Below are 24,340 nucleotides of genomic sequence, written 5' to 3'. Positions count from 1 at the left end.
CATGAGGCTGCCCAGTGCCTAACTTAGGGGCAACTTGGTGTAGTAAAAGAGAAAGTTTGGGCCTGGCAAGTGGGTACACTTGCTATGTCGAAGTAGTAGCACAAAACTACACACACAGACACTGCAGTGGCAGGTCTGAGAGATGTCTACAGAGCTACTCATATGGGTGGCACAATCAGTGCTGCAGGCCCACTAGTAGCATTGATTTGTAGGCCCTGGGCACCTCTAGTGCACTTCACTAAGGACTTACTAGTAAATCAAATGTGCCAATCAGGGATAACCAATCATAATCACGATTTACACAGGCAGCACTTGCACTTTAGCACTAATCAGCAATGATAAAGTGCTCAGAGTACCAAAAACCAGCAAAAATAAAGCCCAGTACGCAGGCACAAATACAGGAAACAGAGGAAAAAGACAGGGGAAACCACGCCCTCTAGGATTCCCAAAGGAGAGAGTGCTAGGATTAGCTGTGGGGTTATTACAATCTCAAACCATCTTTCCGAATGCATGGCCTTCATTTGGTTGTCTAGAGCTGATGGAATCAAGCTTTGCTCTAGTCCGGTGTCACCAGAGGAAGCATACAAATATGGCTGCACCAGAAGGCATGAACAAATGAGAGGGATTCAATGGTATGAATACTGAAAATAACATTGGAATATTTATTTCTTCTCAGAGGCTCTGCAGGCAAAATATTCATATGGCAACAAACAATAAAGTGATGGAAGAAATTCTTAAATTAATGTCAGTCGCTTGCAATTGCCCTGGCTTGCTATGGAGTCCATTGTTCTTCACCCACTGTGCCATGTAGACAGAGACTAGGCGTAGGTAAATCATCCTTGGTTCTTCTCCTTCAGGAACAGTCCAGCAGGAACTGGCAGGCCAAAGCCCCAAAGGAAATACCAGCAACTCCCAGACCTGTATGAGCTTAATTGAGATTCATCTGAAAGGTACAGCTTGAGTCATGTATCATAGTGTGCAATTAACACATGTCTGACCATATCAATCACTTTTAAGGCATCTACTGCAACAAATAAAAAAGTGAATGGAGCCTCCACATGAGAACGTATGCATCGAAATCTATGTGTGTTGTACATTTCTATGGGTACTCCTGCAGCCATGCACTTGTTTGTGTGTATAGTGACCTTTCCAGCCTGTCAGACTGGGTCTTTAACCAAGATACAAGAACAACAATCTTTCTAAACAATGAGTAGGGCCCGAATGCTAGGGAATTATGTTTTGACCTCCTTGTCTGTGCTATGCTCGCTTGAATTCTGAGTTTGTTTTATCTTTTATCTCCATAGGTTCTCAGTGTACTTCTGCAAAATCTTGTTTAACATATGTTAATTTAGGGGATTTGCTGGCCCTACAGCCCTGGCCAGGACAATAAATGGTTTTGCCTTTTGTAGGTGGATGGGGTGTCCACATTTGCCAAAGATGGTCTTGTGCAGAAGTAATTTGCTTTGCAAAGGATCACTACGTATGTGAAGAAAATAAATCCCAATGATTATCCTAATTTATCATATAATTAGATTAGGGGAAAAGTGTGTTTTTTTCCTAAGTAAAATAAGCATAATGTTCAAAACAGTTAGGGGCACTGAATAAAATTGGCTTTGGTGGTCATCTAGGTGAAATTTATATTTGAAGTAGGCACATGGTTACAAAAGTCACACAAGATACATGTTACATTTATTTTCCTTACAGTTTCTAAAGCAATGAAAGGAGCACTAAACTATTGGCACATTATGTCATGGCACATGGCCAGTTTCACAGATACCACAAGATCTTTTCTTCTTTAACCAAATATCCATGAAAGAAAAGTGCAAGAAAAAGAGTCAATAGGACTAAACAAAAAGACTATACCCACATATATGAGATAATGCTAACATTATACAAATGTAGCCTAGGACCTCACATTGACTCTTAGAAGCCCACTGTTAGACCTGGCATCCTTGGCGTTGTTTGCCCTAACTTTTTGCCTTAGATCTCTGTTTTTCTGACTTCATTTGTGCTGGCTTTTGGATTGTGTGCACTTTACCACTGATGACATGTGCTAAAGTGCAAGTGTTCTCTACTCTAAACCATGGTGACATTAACTTATCCACAATTGGCATATTTAATTTACTTGTATGTCCCTAGTAAAGTGCACTACATGTGCACCTGGCATGTTACTTAAATGCTACTTGTGGGCCTGCAAAACAGATTGTACCACCCATTACAGTAGCCCTTCAAATATGTCTCCTGTAAAGTGTCTAGAGCCTGAGAAGGAAGGGCAGGGGCCTTGTGCACTTCGAAGGCCTCTCTTTGATGTCTCCCCCACTTCAAAGTCTCACAAGGGCTTTAGTATAGAACCCCAAAACCCACAGATTCAGAACTCTACTGGAACCAACAAAATTCTGCCAGGAAGAAGGACTGCTGTGCTGCTAGGGCAGACTGCAACAGTGCAACTGCATTGCTGTGTTGGCCAACTGCTTGATGTGTGCTGTGCGGTAGGAGGGATTGCCACTTTGCTACTTGTTTTGCTGTGTTGGTGTACTCCCTGCTGCTTCTTGACTGGAGTGAGAAGGACTGGACTTGTTCTCTACATTTTTGAACCTAAGATTCTCCAAGGGCTTGTTGGCTTGCTCTGAAGTCTCAGGGACATCAAAGATTGCCTGCAACTTTCCTGGTGCTGCTGGTCTCTGAATCTGTGAGTCCTATCCTTGTCTGAGGTCCCCCCTCCAGTCCTGGGCCTCCAAAGTGGGTTCTGCAGCTGCTTACTGAAACAACAGTGCATCAACTCAATTGTATGTGAAAAAGTGACGCATCGCCTTCACATCTGCTCCTTGACTTAGATGCTTGACCCAACTAAGCTACCGTTCAGTGGACCCTGTGTGGGTTCTGTACCCAGCTTACCCTCCACCATGGTCAGCCTGGATTTTGGATTTGCACTGGTGGCCTTTTGACAGCTAGTGACTTCTAAACCTTTCACATTTAAACTTGTAATTTAAGTGCTGCTCAAATACTTTATGCATTGCCTCTTAGGTGAAGCCTGACTGCTCTGTGCCAAGATACCAGAGGATGAGCACAGGTTCATTCAGGTTGTGAATCTGACTTACTCTGACTAGGATTGTGATCCCTACTTTGACAGAGTAAATACCTCTCTGACAACTAGAAATGTCTAACATTGGTGATCAGCGATGAGGATAGGACTTGTGTTTACCTAACAGTAATTTGGTGTGTACTACTACTACCCACAGCTAGACCAATTCAAAACAATTGTCTCTGATCCCCATTGGCTTTTTTAATTGTTCAGTTCTCCCTGACTGGTATTTTTGCTTTTCACTTTAAATCATGTCTCTGGTTAGAGGGTCTGCAGTTGCACCTTCAAGAATGGGGTTGGAGTTGGCGAAACTAGAGGACCAGCTCAAGGATTTCTGCAAGGATTTTGGGCCCCATGTAAAGAGCACTGCCAGGAAGGGGGTGTTACAAAAGGCACTGAAGCCTATTGAGAAGCCCGTGCTGCATTAAAGTACACCTCAGAGGAGAATGATACTGAAGGAGAGCTGAATTTGGAAGATGATTTGGATCAATGTCTGGGAGGAGGTTTAGGGCTGATATCTGTAGAGCGAGAGTGCAACCTACTTCCAGGAACAGGGGTTCCTTCCAGGCAAGGGAGAAGCTTGTCACCAGAGGTCTTTCCCCAGAGGAGTTAGGTGACAGGAGGTAGGGGAGGAAGTTAAAGCTAGAGATGGCTAAGCTCCACATGGCCACTGAGAAAAATAATATGATGCTGGCTCAGGAGTTGAGCCTGAGAGAGTTGGACATCAAAGTCTAGAGGGCTGAGTCCAGCAGTGATGGTGGCAGCAATTCTTCTGCATCCTCACACAGGAGGGTTCACATACCCAAGTGTCTGGTGTCTAACATTGCGGTGAGAGATGACATCGACAAATAGTTTGAGGCCTATGAAATTACTCTACAGATGCACAGGGTCCTTGAGGAGGATTCGGGAGCCAGTATGTGGAGGCATATTCCCAGTGAGGGAAGAAACACTCTACTGGCCCTAGAAGGGAGAGAAAGGATGAGATATTCCCCCATGAATCAGGCACTTTGGTCTGACCCAGAGAAGTACAGTCAGAGTTTCAGGGACGGCCAGAAGCTTTCCAACAGACCTGGGTGGATTTTGTGGATTCCTTTTGCAAGGCACTGGATTGTTGGGTGAAGGGCAGTGAGGTAAAAAATTACCAGGGGCTGTACAATTTGATTGCAACAGAGCAACTGCTCAGTCTTTGTTTTACAGATCTGTGCCAAAACCTTGTGGAAAGTAATCACACTGACATAAGAGAGCTTGCTAAGAAGGCAGGCTGCTATGTCAGCACCTGGGTTCATAAGAAAGTATCTGGAGGGGATCACACTAAGGGTGGGCAGGGTCCTTACCAATAGAAGAAGGGGGACAAAAGGAGTAAGGAGGTATCTAAAGGGTCCCAAACTAGTTTTGTGGGGCTGGGTTCCCTTCCCCCCATTGAGAAGAAAAAGAAATGGTTCCCTGAGAACAAGTCTGCAGGTAAGGCTACTATGAAGTGCTATGAGTGCCAACAGAAAGGACACTACAAGAGAGATCCCAAGGGTCCTAGGTTAGAACAGGCCCCAATCGTGGGCAGTCACAGGGGTTGGCTAGCGTAATGCTTGCGGAGAAGAATACCCAAGATAGCTTTGTGGGGAGTGTAGAATTGACCATAACGTCCCTGGATGATGGGGAGATGGTACAGAGAACCCAATGGCCTGACAATACTAAAAAGTACAGTAAGTGGGTGTGCACCAATGGGCAGAGGGTTGAGGCTCTGAGAGACACAGGAGCCAGCATGACTACCATCCGGTGTCATCTGGTGTCTTCAGAGCAGGTAGCCCTTAACACGGTCCACCAAGTTGCTGCATGTGTGACAACCGTGATAACCACTACTCAGTGGCTCTCGTTCCCTTTAAGTGGGGGGGTCTTAGGTCTGTTGAAGGTAGCTATGAGTCCATCCATGCATGTGGATTGTGTGCTGGGCAACGACCTGGAGCACAACATCTGCAAAGAGCTGAAGCTTAGCTCACACTTGAAGATGATGGGTTACCTGAGTGGGTGTACCTGATCAAACAGTCCATGGTACCTCGAGAGGGTGCTACGAGGGACCTGGAATAATGGCCCTGAGTCTTGCCAAAAAGAGAAAGGGCAACCCATGGTTCAGGAAGAGGTTGGCCCCAGTACCTACAGGGGAAGATATAGCTGAACTGAGGAAACCTGCCTGAGCAAGAAGGGGATCCCACCAGGGAGGAGTTCTGAAAGGCACAGAGAGAGTGCCCTACTCTTGTGGGTCTTCAGCAGCATACTGAGGCCCCGTCAGCTGGTGACACCTCTGGAAGGTACCTGATTTACTGGGAGAATGTTCTCCTATACAGCAAGTCGAAGGACCCTGAGCCTGCTGTAGCATGTGTGTTAGTGATCCCTCAGTGCTACAGGGCCTGCCTACTGGGTGTGGCTCATGATGTGCCATTGGCATGTAATTTGGGGTGAGACAAGACCATCGACAGGCTTGTCTCGAAGGAAGCTTGCCCAAGAGAACCTAGAATCCAGTCTGGAGGACATGAAATGCTGGTACAACCAGGGTGCGACTTTGGTGGACTTTTAGCCTGGCCAAAAAGTGTGAGCACATGAAGCTCATGTTCTGCAAGACTGTTGGTCTAGGCTATATGAGGTCAAGGAGCAGAAGAACAATGTAACCTACCTAGTGGACCTGAAAACTCCTAGGAGCCCCTTGAGGATTCTACATGTGAAGCGGCTCAAGCCCCACTTTGAGAGGTCTGAGACTACCATGCTCTTGGCAACTGATGATGGGGTAGAAGCAGAGATTTAACCTTTTCCTAACCTCCTATCTTCCAAAGAGCAGGGTGGTACAGTGGAGGGCATCAGCCTCTCCCCTACACTGACCCTAGATCAACAGAGAGACTGTAGCCAGTCACTGGGAAAATTTGCCTCCATATTCTCACTTACCTCATGGCTCACTACATGATGCACCCAAGATATTGACAGAAGAATAAAATTCACAGGTTGTCTGACAAAGTGAGGGCTAACATTAAGGAAGAGGTCTCCAAAATGTTGACACATGGGGTTACTGAGCCCTCCAACAGCCCTTGATCCGACCCAGAGGTGCTGGTCACAAAGGCTGCCCCACCGGGTGTCACACCTAAACTCCGGTTCTATGTGGACTACCGTGGGCTCAATGCAATCACAAAGACCTATGCAATGTAGTCACCAAGACTGACGCACATCCCATCCCCAGAGCTGATGAGCTCTTAGGTCAGCTTGGAGCTGCTAAGTTCCTCAGCACATTTGACATCGTAAGATTGCCTTGACCAAAGAGAGGTCTGCATTCTCCACACCAGAAGGGCACTTCCAGTTCTGGGTTATGCTCTTCAGGTTGAAGAATGTCCATGCCACTGTCCAGAGGTTGGTAAATCTGGTCTGAGCTGGACTGGAGAACGTAAGTGCTGCCTACCTAGATGACATTGCGGTCTTCAGCTCTCACTGCACCATTTCTCCCGTATTTTTTAATGCTTGTCCAAGCCTGGCGTTAAAGTGACGCTCCCATTGTTTCCAAAGGTCCTCCCCACGCATTGCTGGACTAGCGCCATCATTTTTGGCTATAGTCGACCAATGCGCCACAATAGCATCATACATTTTAATGCTATTGTGCTAATGTGTGACATGGTGTGACATATGGTAAATACACCACAACTATGTTGATGTTAGAGGGCATGGGGGGGCGCAAGAAAAGTGGCACATCATAGCTGATGCTCCACTTTCTTGTAAATATGCCCTTTAATCTCTAAACATTCACATCTTAACTGCCAGTGTTTGGATTTTTGTTGTTTTGGTTTGGTTTTACTCAGATAAGTATTATATATTTTTGTAAACTGGTGTGGGATCTTTCTGCATTGTTTGTCACTGCGCTACTGTAATTTCAGTGCTGCACAAATACTTTATGTATTTCCCCTTAAGTTAAACCTATCAGCTCTGTGTCAAGCTACCAGAGCCCAGGGTAATTCAGGTTGTGTATCAGACTTACCCTGACTACGACTGAGGTCCCTACTTGGACAGGGTACATACCTTTGCCAACTAGAGACCCAATTTCTAACACCCATCTGGTAACTTTTAGTGTTTTTTATGTCACTGGAGTCTGAAGAGATTAGACGAGACAAGAGTGCACAGGGCATGACTGGTAGTCCTTAAGGAATAACCCTTGGAAAGCTGTCCATGCTTGGCTTAAGAATTCACATCATAAATGTGTCCCTTCCTGCACATAAACAATCTACAATCGCGATATGGCACTTCTATGTGTGCTGCAAAATGCAGCACACATAGAAATAGCAAATCGTCATTACTGAATGATTGTTTGTGTTCAGGAAGGTGTCCCTTCCTGCACATAAACAATCATGAATGTTTTTTTGCTCTTTCTATGTGTCCTGCAGAATGCAACACACATAGAAAAAGCTAAAATAAGGAGAAATAAAAGTATTTTTCCTTGTAGCGCCATGCTAACGCCACCCCTGGGGTGGATTTAGTTTTTGGCGCTTCCTTTCCTTTTGTGTGTCCAATTACTACTATAGATAGACTGAATGACAGTCATGTTTAATGTCATACACTTCTTTGTTCCTGTTCTGCGAGTGCTCCAGATTGGAGACATTCCCAGTGCTAGCTGCACTGAGAAGCATTACATTACATTTGTTTTTATGCTGTCTGGGCAGCTGCATTGTTTTGTGGAGCTTCTATAGCTGCTAGACAGAATGTTTTCCTGAAGGACTGGAACACTGACTCAGGTCAGAAATCTGAAGTTTTGACAATACCTTTCAGGGTAATAAACTGTTTGGTTCAGGGTTGGAGGAGAAATTACATAAGATATTTAAAGAATTGCCACATTTCTTTTTCTTTCACACACAAAACCTGTCTAAGAGTGCCTACTACCACAGAGCTAAATTCTTCAGACAGCTTCCTAGAAGGCATCAGAATGTGGGGCAGGAGTCAAGATTCCAAAACAAATCTTCTTCCCTGAAGTTCCAAAAGAAGATGAAACAGGGTTCACAGAACTCAAATTGGTGCTCCTATCATCCAATAGAGGAAGCAGATAGTTTCAAGTACGAGGGTTGTGGCAGATTCTATTACTTCCTACAAGCATGGCTGTCAACGAGCCCGGACAGATGTGTTCTAAAAATCATTCAGAAAGGTTATTAGATCGAGTTTTCCTCTCATCTAGTTACTTCAGGTAGCATTAATGATCCAGTACCCAGATCACAGGAAGAGCAAATGGCATTGGAGAAAAGTATTATTTAATTTGTTCAGAAGAAGCCCATTATTCCAATCCCAAAGGAAGAGGAAGGGAAAGGGATATACTTGATTGTGTTTCTTGTTCCCAAGATTCAAGGGGGATTTTCAATTGTCATAGACTTGAAGGCCTTGAACAAGTCTGTGGAAAAGATACCCTTCAAGATGTGAACACTTCAGAAGATCGTCCCTCTAATAGAACCAAATGCCTTTCTAACCACTCTCAACCAAATGGATGCATACCTCCATGTTCCAATGTACAAGCTGCATCAACAGTTTCTGCGGTTTTGTGTTTGGGGCAAACACTGGTGATACAAAGTTTTCCTATTTGGGTTTCAGTCATCCTAAGGGTATTCACAAAGGTGGTGGCTCCACTGGTAGCCCACATGGTGTTCTAATATTCCCATATTGAGGCAACTGATAGGAACAAACTCCATCAATACCAATTCTGGAGCAGCATCTCTTCTTGACCATTGCTACTTTAAATCATAATGGGTTTCTTCTGAATTTCCCAAAGTGCTACTTCTTCTTTCCTCGGATCTGCAGTTCATTGGAACACAATTCAATACTTGACTGGGCAAAGTGTTTCTCCCTATGGAAAGGATTGTTTGCCCCCAGAGTCTGCTGAAGGATCTACTTTTGAGCAAGGAGGCCACCCTGCTCAAATGGATGGTGATACATGCCATAGGCAGGACTACATCTGAGACCACTGCAGTGTCATCTGCAACACCATGGAATGTCATCAGTCAGAAATATGAATTATGTAGTTCCTGTCTCCTTAGATATCAAGCACACTCTGATGTGTTTGCCTCCAAGAACAGTGCCTTCTTCTGAGGTTTTGCTCGAAGTTTCCAGAACAGAAGCTTGGGGTGTGGAAGTGCTGACCCTGGCATGGCCTCAGAGACTCCTCTTTGTCTTCCCTCAATTTCCTCTGATTCAAAGATTCCTATGCAGGATTCAGCAGGAGAAGGCCCAAGTGAATGTGATGGTTTCATACTGCCAAAGGAGAACTTGGTGCCATATCTAAAGCGCATGGCATGTTTCCCTCTGTGGATCCTCCCTTTTTCTCCAGCTCCATTAAGGTTTTGCAGCCCTCTACAACGTCTTCATCTTTCTCTCTTGGTTTGGAGGTTGAGAGGAGGAGTTTAGAGAAACAAGCTTTACCTCCTCATGTTATTGCTGTACTGTAAAAATCTCAAACATTTTCTACTCTTTCTGCCTAATATAATCACTGGAAAGTCTTTGATTCATGATGTTCTGTACAAAGGTTTCCTCAGTGAAATGTTATATCTCTTTATTCTTCAATTTTTGTTGGATGGGTTTGAGAAAAATGTAGTCCTTTCTACATTAAGTTCACAATGTTATGCCATTTAGGCATTCAATTGGAAAGGTGGCATAGTGAAGGATGCAGTCCCCCCGTAGTGAATAGAATGTTTAAGAGCTTTACTATTTCCAAAACACCTGTTCGATCTGAGGTTCCTTCTTGGGCTCTTCCACTGGTTTTAAAGACATTACAAGCCCCTCCCCCCCGACCCTTTGACCACAGAGGAACTCAAATTTCTATCATTTAAAGTCCTTTTATTAGTTGGTAGTGCTTCTGCTTCTCGGTTGATGGAACTCTCTGTTCTTCCTGTGTCACCCACCCTTTGTAACTTTTCTGGATGAGGCAGTGGATTTTTAACCAGATCCTTCTTTTCTTCCCAAGGTACGCTCTTCCCAAGAGCTTATTCTTCCTGCTTTTTTTGCTGCTCCCAATTCTGAAGAGGAATGTAGACTGAATTTGTTGAAGGTTAAGTGTGCTCTCTTGATTTACCTTTACAGATCCAAGGAATACAGAAAGTCCAGTTTTCTTTTTGGCACTTTTGGAATTGCAGGGAAAGGTAAGACAGCATCCAAGATCACAGTGAGCTGCTCCATTAAAGAGACCATCACATTAGCCTATGCCAGCTCGAATCTGCCAAGACCTCCAGGACTGCAAGACCATTTCACAAAAGTAGTGGCTGCCTCTTGGGTGGAATGGAAAGGTGTGGTATTGGAAGGGATTTGTAGAACCAGGATTTGAGCTTCATAGCAAACCTTGATGAGAAATTATAGGCTGAATGAGCTTTTGCATGACCAACAAAATTTCAGATCTGGTGTTTTGCAATCAGTATTACCATGAAAATTGTGTTGTGCCATATTGATGGTATTATGGTCAGGAGATTTTGACATTAAATCACTTTGCTGTTGCATTATGTCTTGGTCTCCTGAGTTTATCTTTTCAAAGATCAATACTCAGTTTTGGTATACCTTAAAGGTAAGGACTGGGTCAAGGATGAGGGACTTATAGGTAATACCCCAATTACTTACTGGTAATCTTCATTACTGTCAGTCCTATTTGTCCTTAATACAGTCATTAGATTCCACTCACCCTCTCTACTTTCTGGGCCCTTGATAAGAGGCTTGTAATTACAGGAAGTGCTCAGGGGATTGCTGCTCTCTTGTATATCCAGCTCAGAGTGGGTGGGCTTAGGTAGAATTTGTTTCCTTTCCTGGGATTCAGCAACCAATCTCTTTAGAATGGAGTGGGTGGAGGACGAGTGGGACTAAGAGTAATGATCGTTACTTGCAAGTAATCAGGGAATTCTCTTACTTGCAGTCACATAATAAATTCAAGACGAAGTACCATGACAGATCTTTCAAGTTTTCTGGGCCTATGCAAGACCAACTAATCAGTCCTGGTTTTTGGTTTGCATTCTGGGACTTATAGTCCTGTAGTGTTTACCACACTATAAAATCAAGACTAAAAGTTCCAAAATGTAATGCAAAAAACTTTTACTGGTTGTGCTAATTATGCATGGACCTGAGAAACGTAAAAGTTCCTTCAGAATCCACAGTACGACATGTGGTAGGCGAATTCTCACGGAATGAATCTATCTTGCACGATTGTAGTTCCTCTCAGATGAACATGTCACAGGTACTGGTACCTGTTGCACAAGGCTTGATTGAAAAAGGCATTATGATTTATGAACCTTCAGGACTTATTTTTGGATTTACTAAGGACTCACAGCCAGGTTTAATTCGCAGTATTTTTTTTAATAGACCGTCTCTGGAAGCTAAACAACTTCACAGCTGCGAATTAGTCCTCACAACACAAGACTTTTGGACAGTTCTGGTATTTCCGTCATCAGCACTAGTCATGCTGGGAGGTGTAGTTTAAATGTTTTCATTATATGTGTGGGTGGTAGCATGCTTAGTGCTATTGACTGAAAAATCATTATTGGCTGAATGTCACACTCATGACATGATGCCTGATGCGCTGTTTACCACATGTGGAGTTAAATGTAAATCACATTTAACTCCTTCAGCCAGAACACTGGGCTCTCAAACCACAAAGATATCAAGTTTATGCAAATTTCTATACCTAATTGCAATTGTAAATTGTATTTATATTGCACTTATTACAACTGACGAGGCTTTAAAGTGCTTTGCAGTGAGTAGGATGCTACTTTGGAACCCAAGATTAGAGGTTAAAAGTTACCAGTATAGTCATTTTTGTATTTCCTTTCTCGAGTAGTTGTGTTATGTTTGTGCCCGTGGTTTCTTGATTGTTTGGTTAAGTTTAGATGAGGGATAGAATGATTGGAATGGATTTTGAGCAGGGAAGTAGTAAGCTGTTTTTTTTAAAGATATGGTTGTGTGTGCCTGTTAGTTGAGTAGCATCCTAAAAAAGCAGGGGTACGTTTGAGAATGATGTTTGGTAGGTCATTTTAGTCAGAAAAGGTTTGAGATGAGTCAGAGAGAGAAGGGATGCAACAAAGGCTGAGAGGATTATTATTTTTTACATTAAAAAACTGAAAAGCATACACATATGCACATGCCACTTCGTAAGTTTATATTGGCTGGAGAAAAACCTGCTGTATAAATACCCATATGTGCATAGGAGTAGTAATATTTACAAGGCGGGATGTGTTAGAGCTGCCTGTGCAGAGGAGGAGGGGAATGAGTATTTCCCTCCCTGGGACAGGGTCGAAAATCTCTGTATACAATTCTTATAAATTGCTCTCACTTGGTAGTTATCATACGCATCTCAAAAGAGGCTAGAGGCTGAGATGACCCTGCCTAGGGCAGCAGTTGACTTTCTTTTACTGGCAAACAACATGTTTACTAGAGGGTTACTTCTTTCGATCCATATTTTTCAGATGCATTAGTGGATTGCTTCAAGTGAACTGCACAAAGATAGAGGCTCCTCGAACACATTGGTTCGTTTACTGAACGTTCAGGCGTAGGGACAGAGGGTTGCAGACTGCCTGATATATAGAATAATCTGATAACTCTAACCTTACCAGATCTCCAGACTATGGCCCGCAGATCCTGCAAAACCCGCGGCAGTAACACAGTTAACCCACTGAGCTATCTCACCTTTATAGTACAGATCCCTCTGAGGGTTATTCTTAGATCCTACCCTTGACAAACACTGTCAATGTGAAAACGTAGATTGGCAAATTTACACGTGCACGCTCATAAAATGGCGTGTACCAGAACTCTGAAAATGCTGACTGGGGAATGATATAATAAAGCAAAAGAGCGAAGTGCATCTTCTACAAAGTTGTGCTCCTTTTACCAAGAAGCATCTCACATAGCTCTGTGGTTTGCATGGCTGCTTCAGTGATCTGTGTGCTATCTGTAGGTAATACCAACTCAGCATTTTTTTGTAGCTATTGGGGGCGATTAAACTAGTACTATTGGGCTGAATATTATACTTGCTAGCACAAAACATGCATATTTTAGCTATTGATCCACACTATATCTATATGATGCTATCAGAGATTCACAGGATAATCTAGTTGAGGTCTCAAAACAACCATTGATCGCAGCTCTCAGTGTCCTGTAAATTGGTTTAGCTGGAACGTTTTTCCATTGGAAGCCTTTTTGCTTAGGAGTTTGAATATATCTTAACTTCATTGGGGTTACTCGGCTTCCCTAGCTGTGTATAAACTCTCTCCTGCAGAAAGAAATCATAGAGCTGGCAGTGGTTCTGAGATGCCTCCGCTCACTTGAAGGACGAGAAAAGGAACAGATTGCACAGAAATTAATAGCGCGAGGCAGGAATTCCAAGCGCTGCCGCTCAAAAGGAAACGAGGGTCGCCTTTCAGAAATCATATCGGCGTGCACTGCAAAAGGAACGCAAGAGAAAACTAGTCGCACGCTGCGGTACCGCGCGAGCAAAATGCATATTTAGAGACGATTGGAGTTTGTGAAAATAATTATTTTCTCTCATTCCGTATCGACTAGAGAGTGCGTGCAGCCACAGGCCTTAATCCAGGTCCAGATTTGTATTAACGTGTACATTCGTCGCATCCAAACTGATTTACAAAAACACGTTTTATGCTCTGTTTATTTTCTTTCCCTATCAAACCTCGTACTCATTTATCGACCTCAAAGAATGAGAGAGACAGGCGGTTTTGCCTGGAATCTTATCTACAGGTCAGACACTGATCGCAGCAGCGAGCACGTAACTCTCCGAGCTATCTTGCTAGCTCGACAAAGTCTTTTGCTCGAACTAGTTTGAAATCGATGTTTTTTTTTCTCCAAAAAGTTATACGCACGTTAGCACCTGTATATCATGGACAGCCGTTCAAGAGTGCAGGAGAGAAAAGGTGAATGAAACGGTCTGCAGTGCGGGAAGCGTCGCACCTGGGCACTCACCTGTCGTCGTTCTGCCATCCTTGGTCCCCGAGCAGCAAATCCCGAAACCGGTATCGAGGTGGCAGTGGAGGGACCTCGTTCTCTAAATCCACCATCCTGACTGAGAAGGGACAGAGCGAGGTCAGCAGCTCTGCCCACAGGGCAGAGATAGACCGGCGTGCGAGTAGCCGGTACGTACGGGTAAATGGATGTAATGTCCGTATCCCGGAAGGATGCTGCAGCACTGAAACCTCCTCTCTTCTTGCCTTCGATTTTATAAGGTGCCTTTAGTCTTTTACTCAATACAGCACCATCTGCTGGTTTCCTAGTTTTGTCGATTTCAGTCTAACGTAAAAAATATATTGTGGTTGAATATTTTTGGGGACACTCAAAACGCGTTAAGGACAATATTGCTCTGGGTTTTATTGCGTTTCTAACTATGTATTTTCAAGGCGATCATTTTTAAAAAATAAACTATTCTATCCAGATAATTCGCACAACGGAGGTCTACGTAGAGGAATACATCCACATGAAGAGAACACATCGTTTGGCTCCGACCCTGACACACCCATCCCAAAACCACCCAATCATTGAATACCCTCCCGAGAACCAATCTGTTTGGATAGAGAATAACTTCTCATCCGTATTCATTAACAAAACAGAACTGATCAAAAATTCATAACATTCACACAGACACACATATTTACAATTTGTACGAAACCATTTTTCCCATCGCCATCGCGTTAGCTGCAAGTCGATCCCTCCCCATGCATCAAAACTTTTTTGTGAACCCATGGTCTGACTTCCCAGCTGTTCCCCCTACACCTTAACCCTTTTGGACAGACACAGTCCACACCTCAGATCAAGCGAAGTCCTCTGTTATACAAACACAGCTCTGTGCATTTATTTTAGAGGCTAATCCCACAGACAAACCCCTGGGATACTTTCAGAAGTCGCCAGAGAGAGGGGCTGCGCAACTGGGCCATAACTTGGTCTCCCATCACAAACCATATCTTCCATCACTCCACAGGGCCACCAACAATTTGAGCAACCACCAGGAATAAAAGACCAGTAAGGAGGCCCATACGAGACTGACGTAATCCCCAGTAAAATGTATTAAAACCATGCAAGTGCACCTTCAAGATCCAGGCGAAACAGGGATTCTATGTGTCACATCTCTTGGATTATGCCAAGGTGATCAGAAGTGTTCCCACCAAGCATGAATTCACTCCATCACAGGCTAGAATGGTTCACCAGCCATCTAGCCTCACCCCAAACTGCAACATGAATTGGTAGGAACATGAAAACAGCATGTTCACAAATTACATTACATGAAGTGGGAAGATGCATCCCACCAATGAGAAAAAACATGTCCCACTGATGTAACCGTGGGGGGTGTACCTAAGTCAAGATGTCTTCAGCATCCTCAGCATTATTATTTTGAGCAGCTTTGCAGATTAATTAAGAGCCTGAACGTAGAAACCACCATGCCAGACCTTCTTGGGACTATATGGGACTATGCTATAAATGTGTTGGGAAAGTACATGACATTTCAGTTATTACTAATTCCAACAGATACCTGCCACTATTCAACTTGACCATTACCTCTGAAGTGAAGAATACCTAAAACAGGAGACGAAAACTCCCTTTGAACAACCTTTTTGACTGCTGTGCTGAAACTCTTGATTCACAAGCCTCCATGGCCATACCACCTCACCCAGAAATCTGCCTCTTTTGCCTGTTCACTAAAATCACCAGTTCAATACATTTCCCATGCCCTCCTTACATAGGAATGACCAAGCACCAAAACGCTTGGCAGCGGCATAACATATAGATACACAAACAAGGGGTGGTATGGGTTAGAAAGAACACAAGATTACACAGCTGGCAAAGGTTAAACCATATTAATCTGACTTTCATCTGTCAATCCTCTCAACTATCTGTGCATCAAAACCAGAACCCCCAGTTGAAGTGAGTGCTCAGAGAAGAAGAGAATGTGAGCTAAAGTAAGCCGGGCTGATCTTCACTGCCCTCAAGACCAACTCCAGCACCTTAGTGAAAGGAAACCTAGAAAACAGGACTCAGTCACTGTTGAAGTCTAGTGCCTTTGTCAGCCACAGTGGTCTAACCACCACATTTTCCCTCACTGCTCACATTGGGCAACACTGGCTCCCAGGGGCCACATTTTGTATTATGTGTTCACCCTGCCTTTTTTGATCAGTCTTAGGCAAAGACAAGGAAACTGCCAGAGATCCCTTTAGCCAACAAATCCAATGAAACAACAAATCCCAGTGAATGTCAGACTCTTCCACAGCTATGTAATCAGACCAGAATATTACTGAATGGTCACAAAAAAAAGTGACTAGACCATAATGCCAAGGCTATCAGAATGGGAAACAATTCAAGAAAAGCCAAATTCATAACCTAACCATACACAAACCAACCATCAGATCATTCTCACCCCAGAATCACTCCAAAACCCATGCTTCCTTTAGCATCAGTTAACATGCTAAACTCTGGGTTGGAAGCAAACACACCAGGCCTGACCAATGAAGTGTTAAATTAATCAAGAAAAGGCTCCCAGATTCTCAAATCCTGCTTTACCTCCACAGACAACCTGGTCCTGTGATGGTTTAACTTAAAACCAGGCAGCATCTGCATGATACCTCTGGAAAAGGAGAAGTCCATGGGTATGATGTCAAATGTGAAATCACCTTCCCCTCTTCCAAACATATTTGGATGCAGTCATTGGAAACAACCATCTTCTCCTGAGGAAGCCTACATACTCCTGCCCTAAAGATGTCAGGTCGGTTATGAGGCCAGAGGTCTTTTCCAGCACTGACTGGACACCAAACTGTTCAAATACCTCACAAATACCTCAACGGATTCACCACAAAGACATGATGTTGAGGTCCAGAGGAAAAACATGTCATCCAAGTAGTGCAAGACCCATGGCACCCATTATTTTTTTGAAAACCCACTCCAAAAATGTGTTGAACTTCTCAAAATGAGAACAGGATGCAAAACAAATCATCATAATTCTCTTCTAAAAGTATAATAACTCTTCAAACTTGAAATCCCAGTGGTGGAGATCACATGGGTAAGCAAGCAATAACCTAAAAGCAGATTTGATATCAGCCTTAGCCAGCAGAATAACCTAAAAGCAGATTTGATATCAGCCTTAGCCAGCAATACCCCCGGAGCCAAAGACTTCAGCATGGAAATAGCCTGGCCAAGTGAAACATACTTAAAAGAGCAAACCTGATCTATGGTCTCATGAACAGAGATCTTGCACTAGGCAGAAAAGGGAATGAAACAAAATGTACCATGCTCCCTCTTAGGCACAATGGCTAGAATGGAACACACAAAATTGCCTAGTGGTACAGTACGAAAATGGCCAGTGCTCTCGTAGCCTCTCTTCTTTTTAATCCTTAGCCTGCCAACTTACATGTTGACCCGCAGGTATTGCTGGTTCTTGAACATCGGTACTAAACAGTGCCTTGACCTAGAATCTTAAAGCCAAAGCTAAAGCCATCTCATAGCAACTGTGCTGCCTGGACTCTGTTGCGGCTGTCCAGCCAGGGGATGACAGCCTGCAAGTTAGCTAGGAAAAGCACAGTAGCCCCTCACTGCGATTGGGTTCCCTTTCCACATACCTTCGTGAAAGATTTAAAGTCAGCGTATAAGGGCATTCCGTAAAAGAAACAATTATGCTTGAATTTCCAAGTAGGTGGGGAATACTACCTGCCTTTTTGTTATTTGCCCAGCATGCCCCTACATTCTCCCTCCCCTGTGAAGAGTGAGAGGACACATGGGTAGACTCCTTTGGTTTCTTCAACAGCATATGGGGCAACCAGGCATTTACATCAGTCAGATCCAAAAATAAATTCTGAAAAGTGTCCTTTATTCTAAAAGCTCTGTCATACTACTTCCAATAAATACCCACAAATTCCTCATATGCACACACATTCTTTTAAATAGAAGCCAGGTGCAGCATCAGGTTGGAGAACTTCTCTACCAGTACCACCTGAAATATGATAAAGCCTTTTACCTAATTCGCTGAGGTTTCATCTACCTTGAACGTGTGCTGTCTGTGAGAGCACTCCCTGTAATGTGAGCAATCTTTACTATGATTTGCCTCTTCACTCATGGGGGACTCCAAAATCGACTCTAAAATCTTGACAAAGAAACTAGTGATATTTTTTCCTTAACACCAGTTTCATTGGCCACAGTCTTCTGGACTACAGCTAAACTGCAAGCATTTTGTGTAGCACAAGCAGGCCTGCTGCACACCACTGCTACCTGGTAGTCATGTTGGAGTTCTGCACAGGTGCAGGCTTATTCCCCGGAGCAGAGCTCATCTGGGACACCTGTTGGAATTCTGCCCGTTGTCCCTGTTCCTCATTACCTAAAAGTGCCATAAATCTCTGAGCTTTTGCCATGCTATCTTCTTGATGTGTCCTGAAGGACACTGATCTATTTCTGCGTGTGATAAAATTAATGTACTTTTCTTTTAGTCAAAACTAAAGTACAGGGAAGATAGTGAGTTATTACCTGTCACCAGATTTCTTTTCAGTGCTGAGTCTCTAATCCCAATCCACTTCCAAGAGTATCCATTGGACTCCTCATCTACACTGCCTTGAGAACCAAGGTTTAAAAGGATGTACTTGGTGATTAGTTGTGGGTCAATAGTAAGGTTAAGTCAATGGATACCAGTAAGGCATTACTTTGTTTCATACAGTATGATTCTGGTAACCCTTGAGTGCAGAGGGACTCCTGAAAAAGTTCCTGCCTAAGGTATATGCTCCAAAAGACAAACAACAACCCTCAAGAAGACTTAGGCCTGTATTTATACTTTTTTTGCGCCGCATTTGCGCCGCTTTTTGACGCAAAACGGCGCAAACTGCAAAATACAATGGTATTTTGCAAGTTTGCGCCGTTTTTGCGTCAAAAAACGACGCAAATGCGGCGCAAAAAAAGTATAAATACGAGCCGAAATGCACTTAAACATTAATGTGTCTCTCATTTTTTAAAATAAGCAATATATTTGTCCTACCAATAACATTGGGCACTCACCCTAGAGCTATACAAAACTCCACTTGGATTCAATGTTTCCCTACAGGAGCCAGAAGTCCTTTTTGATTCATGCCTCTTGTACCACAGTCATCAAGCTATCATCAGAATTTGCAACCTCCCCCATCCGGCAGGTGGGTGCGAGCCAGGGTGTGAGGTAAGTTAGCTCTGAACAAGTACCTTCTGATCCTAGCCACCTCTGTGTACTGTCTCATGGCGGGTTCCAATCACCAGCACCACCTTCCAGAGGCCTCCAGATGGCCAGAATTGGTTGCATTGAGCTCAGTTTGTTGTCCTTCCTGCAAAGATGTGATCTCCTTTTCGAGGTAATCTCCTTTTCTAGGTGGTCACTTATTTCAGGAATGTCCCTGGAGTATTGAGGTAGAAATCTTGATGGAACCAAATATCATGGACGAATTATCGAAGGAGAGAATATTGAGAGGCATTAAAGTATACATTTTATAAACCTACCTCTATGTGCTTTGAAAATATACACAAAGTACATAGATGTAGAGTTAAAAATAGCAAATTTATATTTCCTCTATATGCTCTTACCTTTCGATATATTGCCCCTCAATATTCTGTCCACAATATTAGAGTATCATGAATTTCCTGCCCTTAATATTCTGTAGTACAATCCCCTTACAGGTCACATTTACAGTACTCTTTTCGATGGCAAGTTCAGCCTCTTGCCTCAAGGCAAATGCTGTTTTTCCAGCAGGATTAGCTATGCACATCTCCTTAGACATTAGGAAGCTGGCCTGATGGCATCACAAGTCTAATGCCAGCAATCCTTGCCCAAGCATTCTCCATCCACCCTTCCGAGTGGCTTCAGTCACTGATCCACAGAAATACTGGTGCCTGAACATGAGTTTCTATGCATATTTATCCTGGTGTTACAGCCTACTATGTGAGTTTAGAGTTCGATTTCTGGAACTGCCTTTGGGCAGTTTCTGACATTTTTCTTATGAGCCACACATCATTCAGGCTAAAGCATTTGTCACTCAAAAATCAGCAGGACAAGGAGATGGAATTGAGATTACCTTGTTGGAGAGACCCATATTAATGACACACTATCTGCTTTAACACCTATGGAGAATAATGAAGTGGGAAATGGACAGGGACTTCAAAAGGCTCTTGTCTGCCCCCTTCGTCTTCACCAACCTGCATCCTATACTGAAAGCCTCTCTTCATTCTTCATCTTGTGTTCCATTCATACACAGGGGATGCAAAATGGATACCTGTCCCCACATAATAAAGCACTAGAGATGCTCTCCATGCTCCCAATAAGTAACACAAATAACATATACTATACAGATATATTCTCCAACGCATTTTCCCTGCAATCTATTCAGAATTCCTTAACATAAATGTCGATGAGTAGCTGACCTTCAGTGCAAAGGTGGCCACTACAATCTGAAAACTCATAATACAATTTTCACAGAGCTTACAGTGTGTAAGACTCCACAAGTTAGGTTCATTACACATTAGGGGCCTAAATGAAAAAAGGCGAGGCAGTGAAAATCAGGACATTTTAACCAGTGAGAATGTATTTTCAGTTATCAATTATGTTCATTCAAAGGGATCCATGTGTTAAGAATGACAGCGTAGAAGTGCATTGCACTTTAAAGTATTCACTGAATTCCTTAGTCTCTGTTTATTTATGTTGCAGTTTGCCAAAATATTTAAAAATGGATGCATAACATTTAGTATGTAGTAACAAAACAGAAACAGAAAAGTAGTAACAAAAGTAGAAAACATAGTAAAGTATAGTACAAAATCTAGAATGTACAAAACGTTAATATATATCGAAAAATGCATAGGCTATGGATGGGTTTAGAGATGAATTAGGATGAAGTTCAGGTTAGGTATCAGAGTAAGGTATGATATTAAGGATGATGAAAAGCAAGGTGCACAAATTAAAGTTAGGCGAGTTGTTGAGGTTAGGGTTAGAATTGGAGTAAAACTTAAAGATGGTCTAAGGAATTGCATTTGGTTTATGTTAACTTTAGGGATTAGGTTTGATTTACAGTGAGGGTTACAACAGGTGCTGGTGTAAGAGAAGGTGTTATGATTGGACCTGATGTAAGGGTTAGTGTTAAGAATAGGCAGGGGAAGTGTACTGGATGTGATTAAGGTTAGTTTAAGGGCGAAGGATTACAGCTAGGATTATGATTAGAGACATGTTAGTATAAGCAATGGTACTGGAAGAAGGTGCAGGAAAATTGTGACATAGGTGGCATAATAGAATTCAGAAGTATTCCCTTTAAAATGACAGTGACAACATTGTGTCACTTAAAAAAACAAAGTATACTGGGACTTCATAGTTAGGTTCTGAATTTACTCGTACCAACCCTTAGAAATTCACCTGTTAAAGTCATTTCAAGTAACTATAACTCGTGCCCCAAGGTAACTATAACTTGCGCACCTGCCATGCACAGATTTTTTATGAATAATTTTAAAACAAATACTACAGTGATATTATCAATGATATTATAAAAATTGCCATGAGTGCTGTAATATCTGGAGTAATTAGCAGTGCATGGCTAAGGCATGAGTTACAGTTACCTTAGGGCATGAGTTTTGGTTACTTTGAATAACTCTAACTATAACCAGTGAATTTCTAAGGTTTTGTACGAGTAAATTCAGAACCTACCTATAACATCCCTGTAACCTTTGGTTTTTTAAAGTGAATTTCTATGCTTTATTAAATTGTATTTCCTAATTAAAACGTCGCTGTAACTTTTGCTTTTTTCAGTGAACTTCTATGTTTTTTTAACGTAAAGTCAGATTAATGACTATACATGAATCTAACTACAGCTGTGAAAGGCCTTCAGCCCGCTGCCAGGCCCAGCGACCAGCCCCCCCTATAAACACCCAACTGCGAGCAATGCAAGGCTGAAGGGTCTGTCTCTCTGGATGTGAGAATAGGTGTGAGAGGGTGTGTCTGGGTGTGAGAGTGTCTGTCTGGGTGTGAGAGTTGGTGTGCAAGGGTCTGAGTGGTTCTGTGTGTGGATGTGTGACATCTGAGTAGGTCTGTGAGTGGATGCATCATTGTCTGATTGGGTCGGTGAGTGGGTGTGCCATTGTCTGGGTCTGTGACCCAGTGTCTGAATTGATCCAAAAATACTGAATGGATTGTCACCAAATAAAAAAAAGCACTCTTTCAGGACCAAGACCTACCTTTCTGCCTAATTTGGTGTAATTCCATCCAGTGGTTCGGGCTGTAGTCACGTCTAAAATTCCTAGGGGAATTCTATTGAGAAATCCATCCTTAAATTCTGACTCCTTCTCATTCGAAGAAGAGGGGCACTCCGTGGAGCGGGTGCAAATACTTTATTGTGCACGGTACAATATTCGGAAAAAGAACACGTTTTGGCACTTTATGCATTTCTCAACCAGTTCAATGTCTTTTTGTCATGGCTTTTAACCCCACATGTGACTGTCCTCACCATGCTGTGTTACTTTAAAATAATACCTTTTCAATCTTTGCTTGCTCAGAAACACTTTATTTAATGGAATATATACAATTTATCTATTTATTTGGGAATATTGGGCCAGATGTATCAAGGTTCACATTAGCGAATACCAAATAGCGATTTTTACCAAATAGCTAACTGGGATTAGCAAAATGCGATGTAACAACACCATCTCAAAATATTTTGCGATTTCTTAAAATTCCCAATCGCAAATAGCAAGTAGCAAATAGCGATTCGGTAAAATAGCGAATCGGTATTTTGAAATCATAAATTGCGATTTTTGTAATCTGGAGCAGCTTGATGACATCACAATCGGGAAGTGAGTCAGTCCATTCTGTTTCCAGAAGCCTGAGCCACAGGAGCAGGCAGAGTGACCCAGCACAGTACCAGGGAGGCACTTAGGAGAGTCAGCCAGGAGCAGAAAAAACTATGGCCACTGATGGAAATGGGAAGGACACAGGAGAGAGAAAGCATAAACTGAAATTCAGTGAGCAGGAATTCGATGTGCTCACAGAAGAGGTGGTCAAGAACCATGACCAGTTATTTGGAAAACACTCACTACAGGTCCCAGAAAGTGAGAAGAGGAAAATGTGGACTGACATCCAGACCAAAATATGTGCAGTGGGTGTTGTGCAACGTTCCATCGAGAAGATACACAAGCGCTGGAAAGACTTGTGATCATGTGCCAAAGGGAGGGTAGCAAGCAGGCTAAAGGAGACAAGGAGCACTGGAGGAGTACCACCCAACCAGACACCATGTACCCCCATGGAAGACATTGTGGAGTCAACACTACTGCCTGAAGCTGTTAGTTGTGTCACTGACACTGACACCTCAGGCACACCCGGCACCAGGAAAGGTAAGGGCAGTAATGATTTGAATCACCATATATGCATGTACAAATGGCCCTTCGAAAATTGCAATGGCACTATGCACAGTGATAAGTAGTCCATGCCACATATTACATTCAACACAGCAATGCCTTATGGGAGTGGTAGTCCATACCGCTAAAGTGCATCTACTTCATAAATATCAAGATAGTGTAAAACCAAACAGAGAAATAACACAACAGACAATTAGACACACTATGCCAGGGGAAATGTTTATCATTAAAGTAACTGTGAGATTACATATCTAAGGTGCTCACAATGAATGACATGCTGCACATTGTTGTTGCAGATGTTCCAGGCCCTAATGCAGAAGAAAGTAGAAATGGGGTAAATTACGAAAGTCATCCACAGTCTCATTCAAACACCAGTGAGTCCATCGTACAAGCACCAACTAGACGCAGGGCAAGAGTGCTACCCCTCCCTGAGTTTATCCTGGGCTCTGATGACTTGCTGGAAGAAGTTCCTACACCACCTCCAGAGGTTAGAAGCACCGACAGACATCAGTTCCTGTTCCAGCTCCAGTACACTCCCCTCATGTGGCGTTGAGAAGAAGGCAGACAGTGCACAGAGGAAGGTGAGGGCCCATCACTGTTTCGTGTCCTTGAGGCATCCATGCTGAAAGTGCAGCACCTGCAATGTAAACACATGAGATCAATGCATAGGCAGTTGGTGTCTATCGATCACAACATGGGATCAATGCACAAGCAGTTGGAGTCTCTCACTAACAAAATGTGCAAGCTGCATGAGGGACAGCGAGATACAGCAGAACGTGTAAGGGAGATGACAAATGCCATTAGGGAACCCTGCACTGTAATGCAGCAGTAGCATGTCACCCACTGTAGGCACCATCACCAATTGATGGGCAGGTTGGATGGGTTCAGCAGATCTGTCAA

General features: G+C 43.1%; 1 protein-coding gene across 2 annotated transcripts in view; it reads right to left on the bottom strand.

The window, feature by feature from the left end:
* The window catches only part of KCNT2 (potassium sodium-activated channel subfamily T member 2), a 2,196,588-nt gene extending 2,182,335 nt beyond the window's left edge, over positions 1-14,253 (bottom strand). The window contains exon 1 of one of the 2 annotated variants that reach the window (XM_069233351.1): positions 14,030-14,253. In XM_069233351.1, coding sequence (XP_069089452.1) covers positions 14,030-14,124 — 95 coding nt within the window. In that variant the 5' untranslated portion in view covers positions 14,125-14,253. The remainder of the gene's footprint in view (positions 1-14,029) is intronic. The other variant, XM_069233350.1, reaches the window with a different exon arrangement.
* Positions 14,254-24,340: the final 10,087 nt, after the last annotated feature.

The sequence above is a fragment of the Pleurodeles waltl genome, chromosome 4_2 (assembly GCF_031143425.1).
Source record: "Pleurodeles waltl isolate 20211129_DDA chromosome 4_2, aPleWal1.hap1.20221129, whole genome shotgun sequence".
Taxonomy (NCBI): Eukaryota; Metazoa; Chordata; class Amphibia; order Caudata; family Salamandridae; genus Pleurodeles; species Pleurodeles waltl.
Note: the sequence above shows the minus strand (reverse complement) of the source record. Positions and strands in the feature narration are given on the sequence as shown.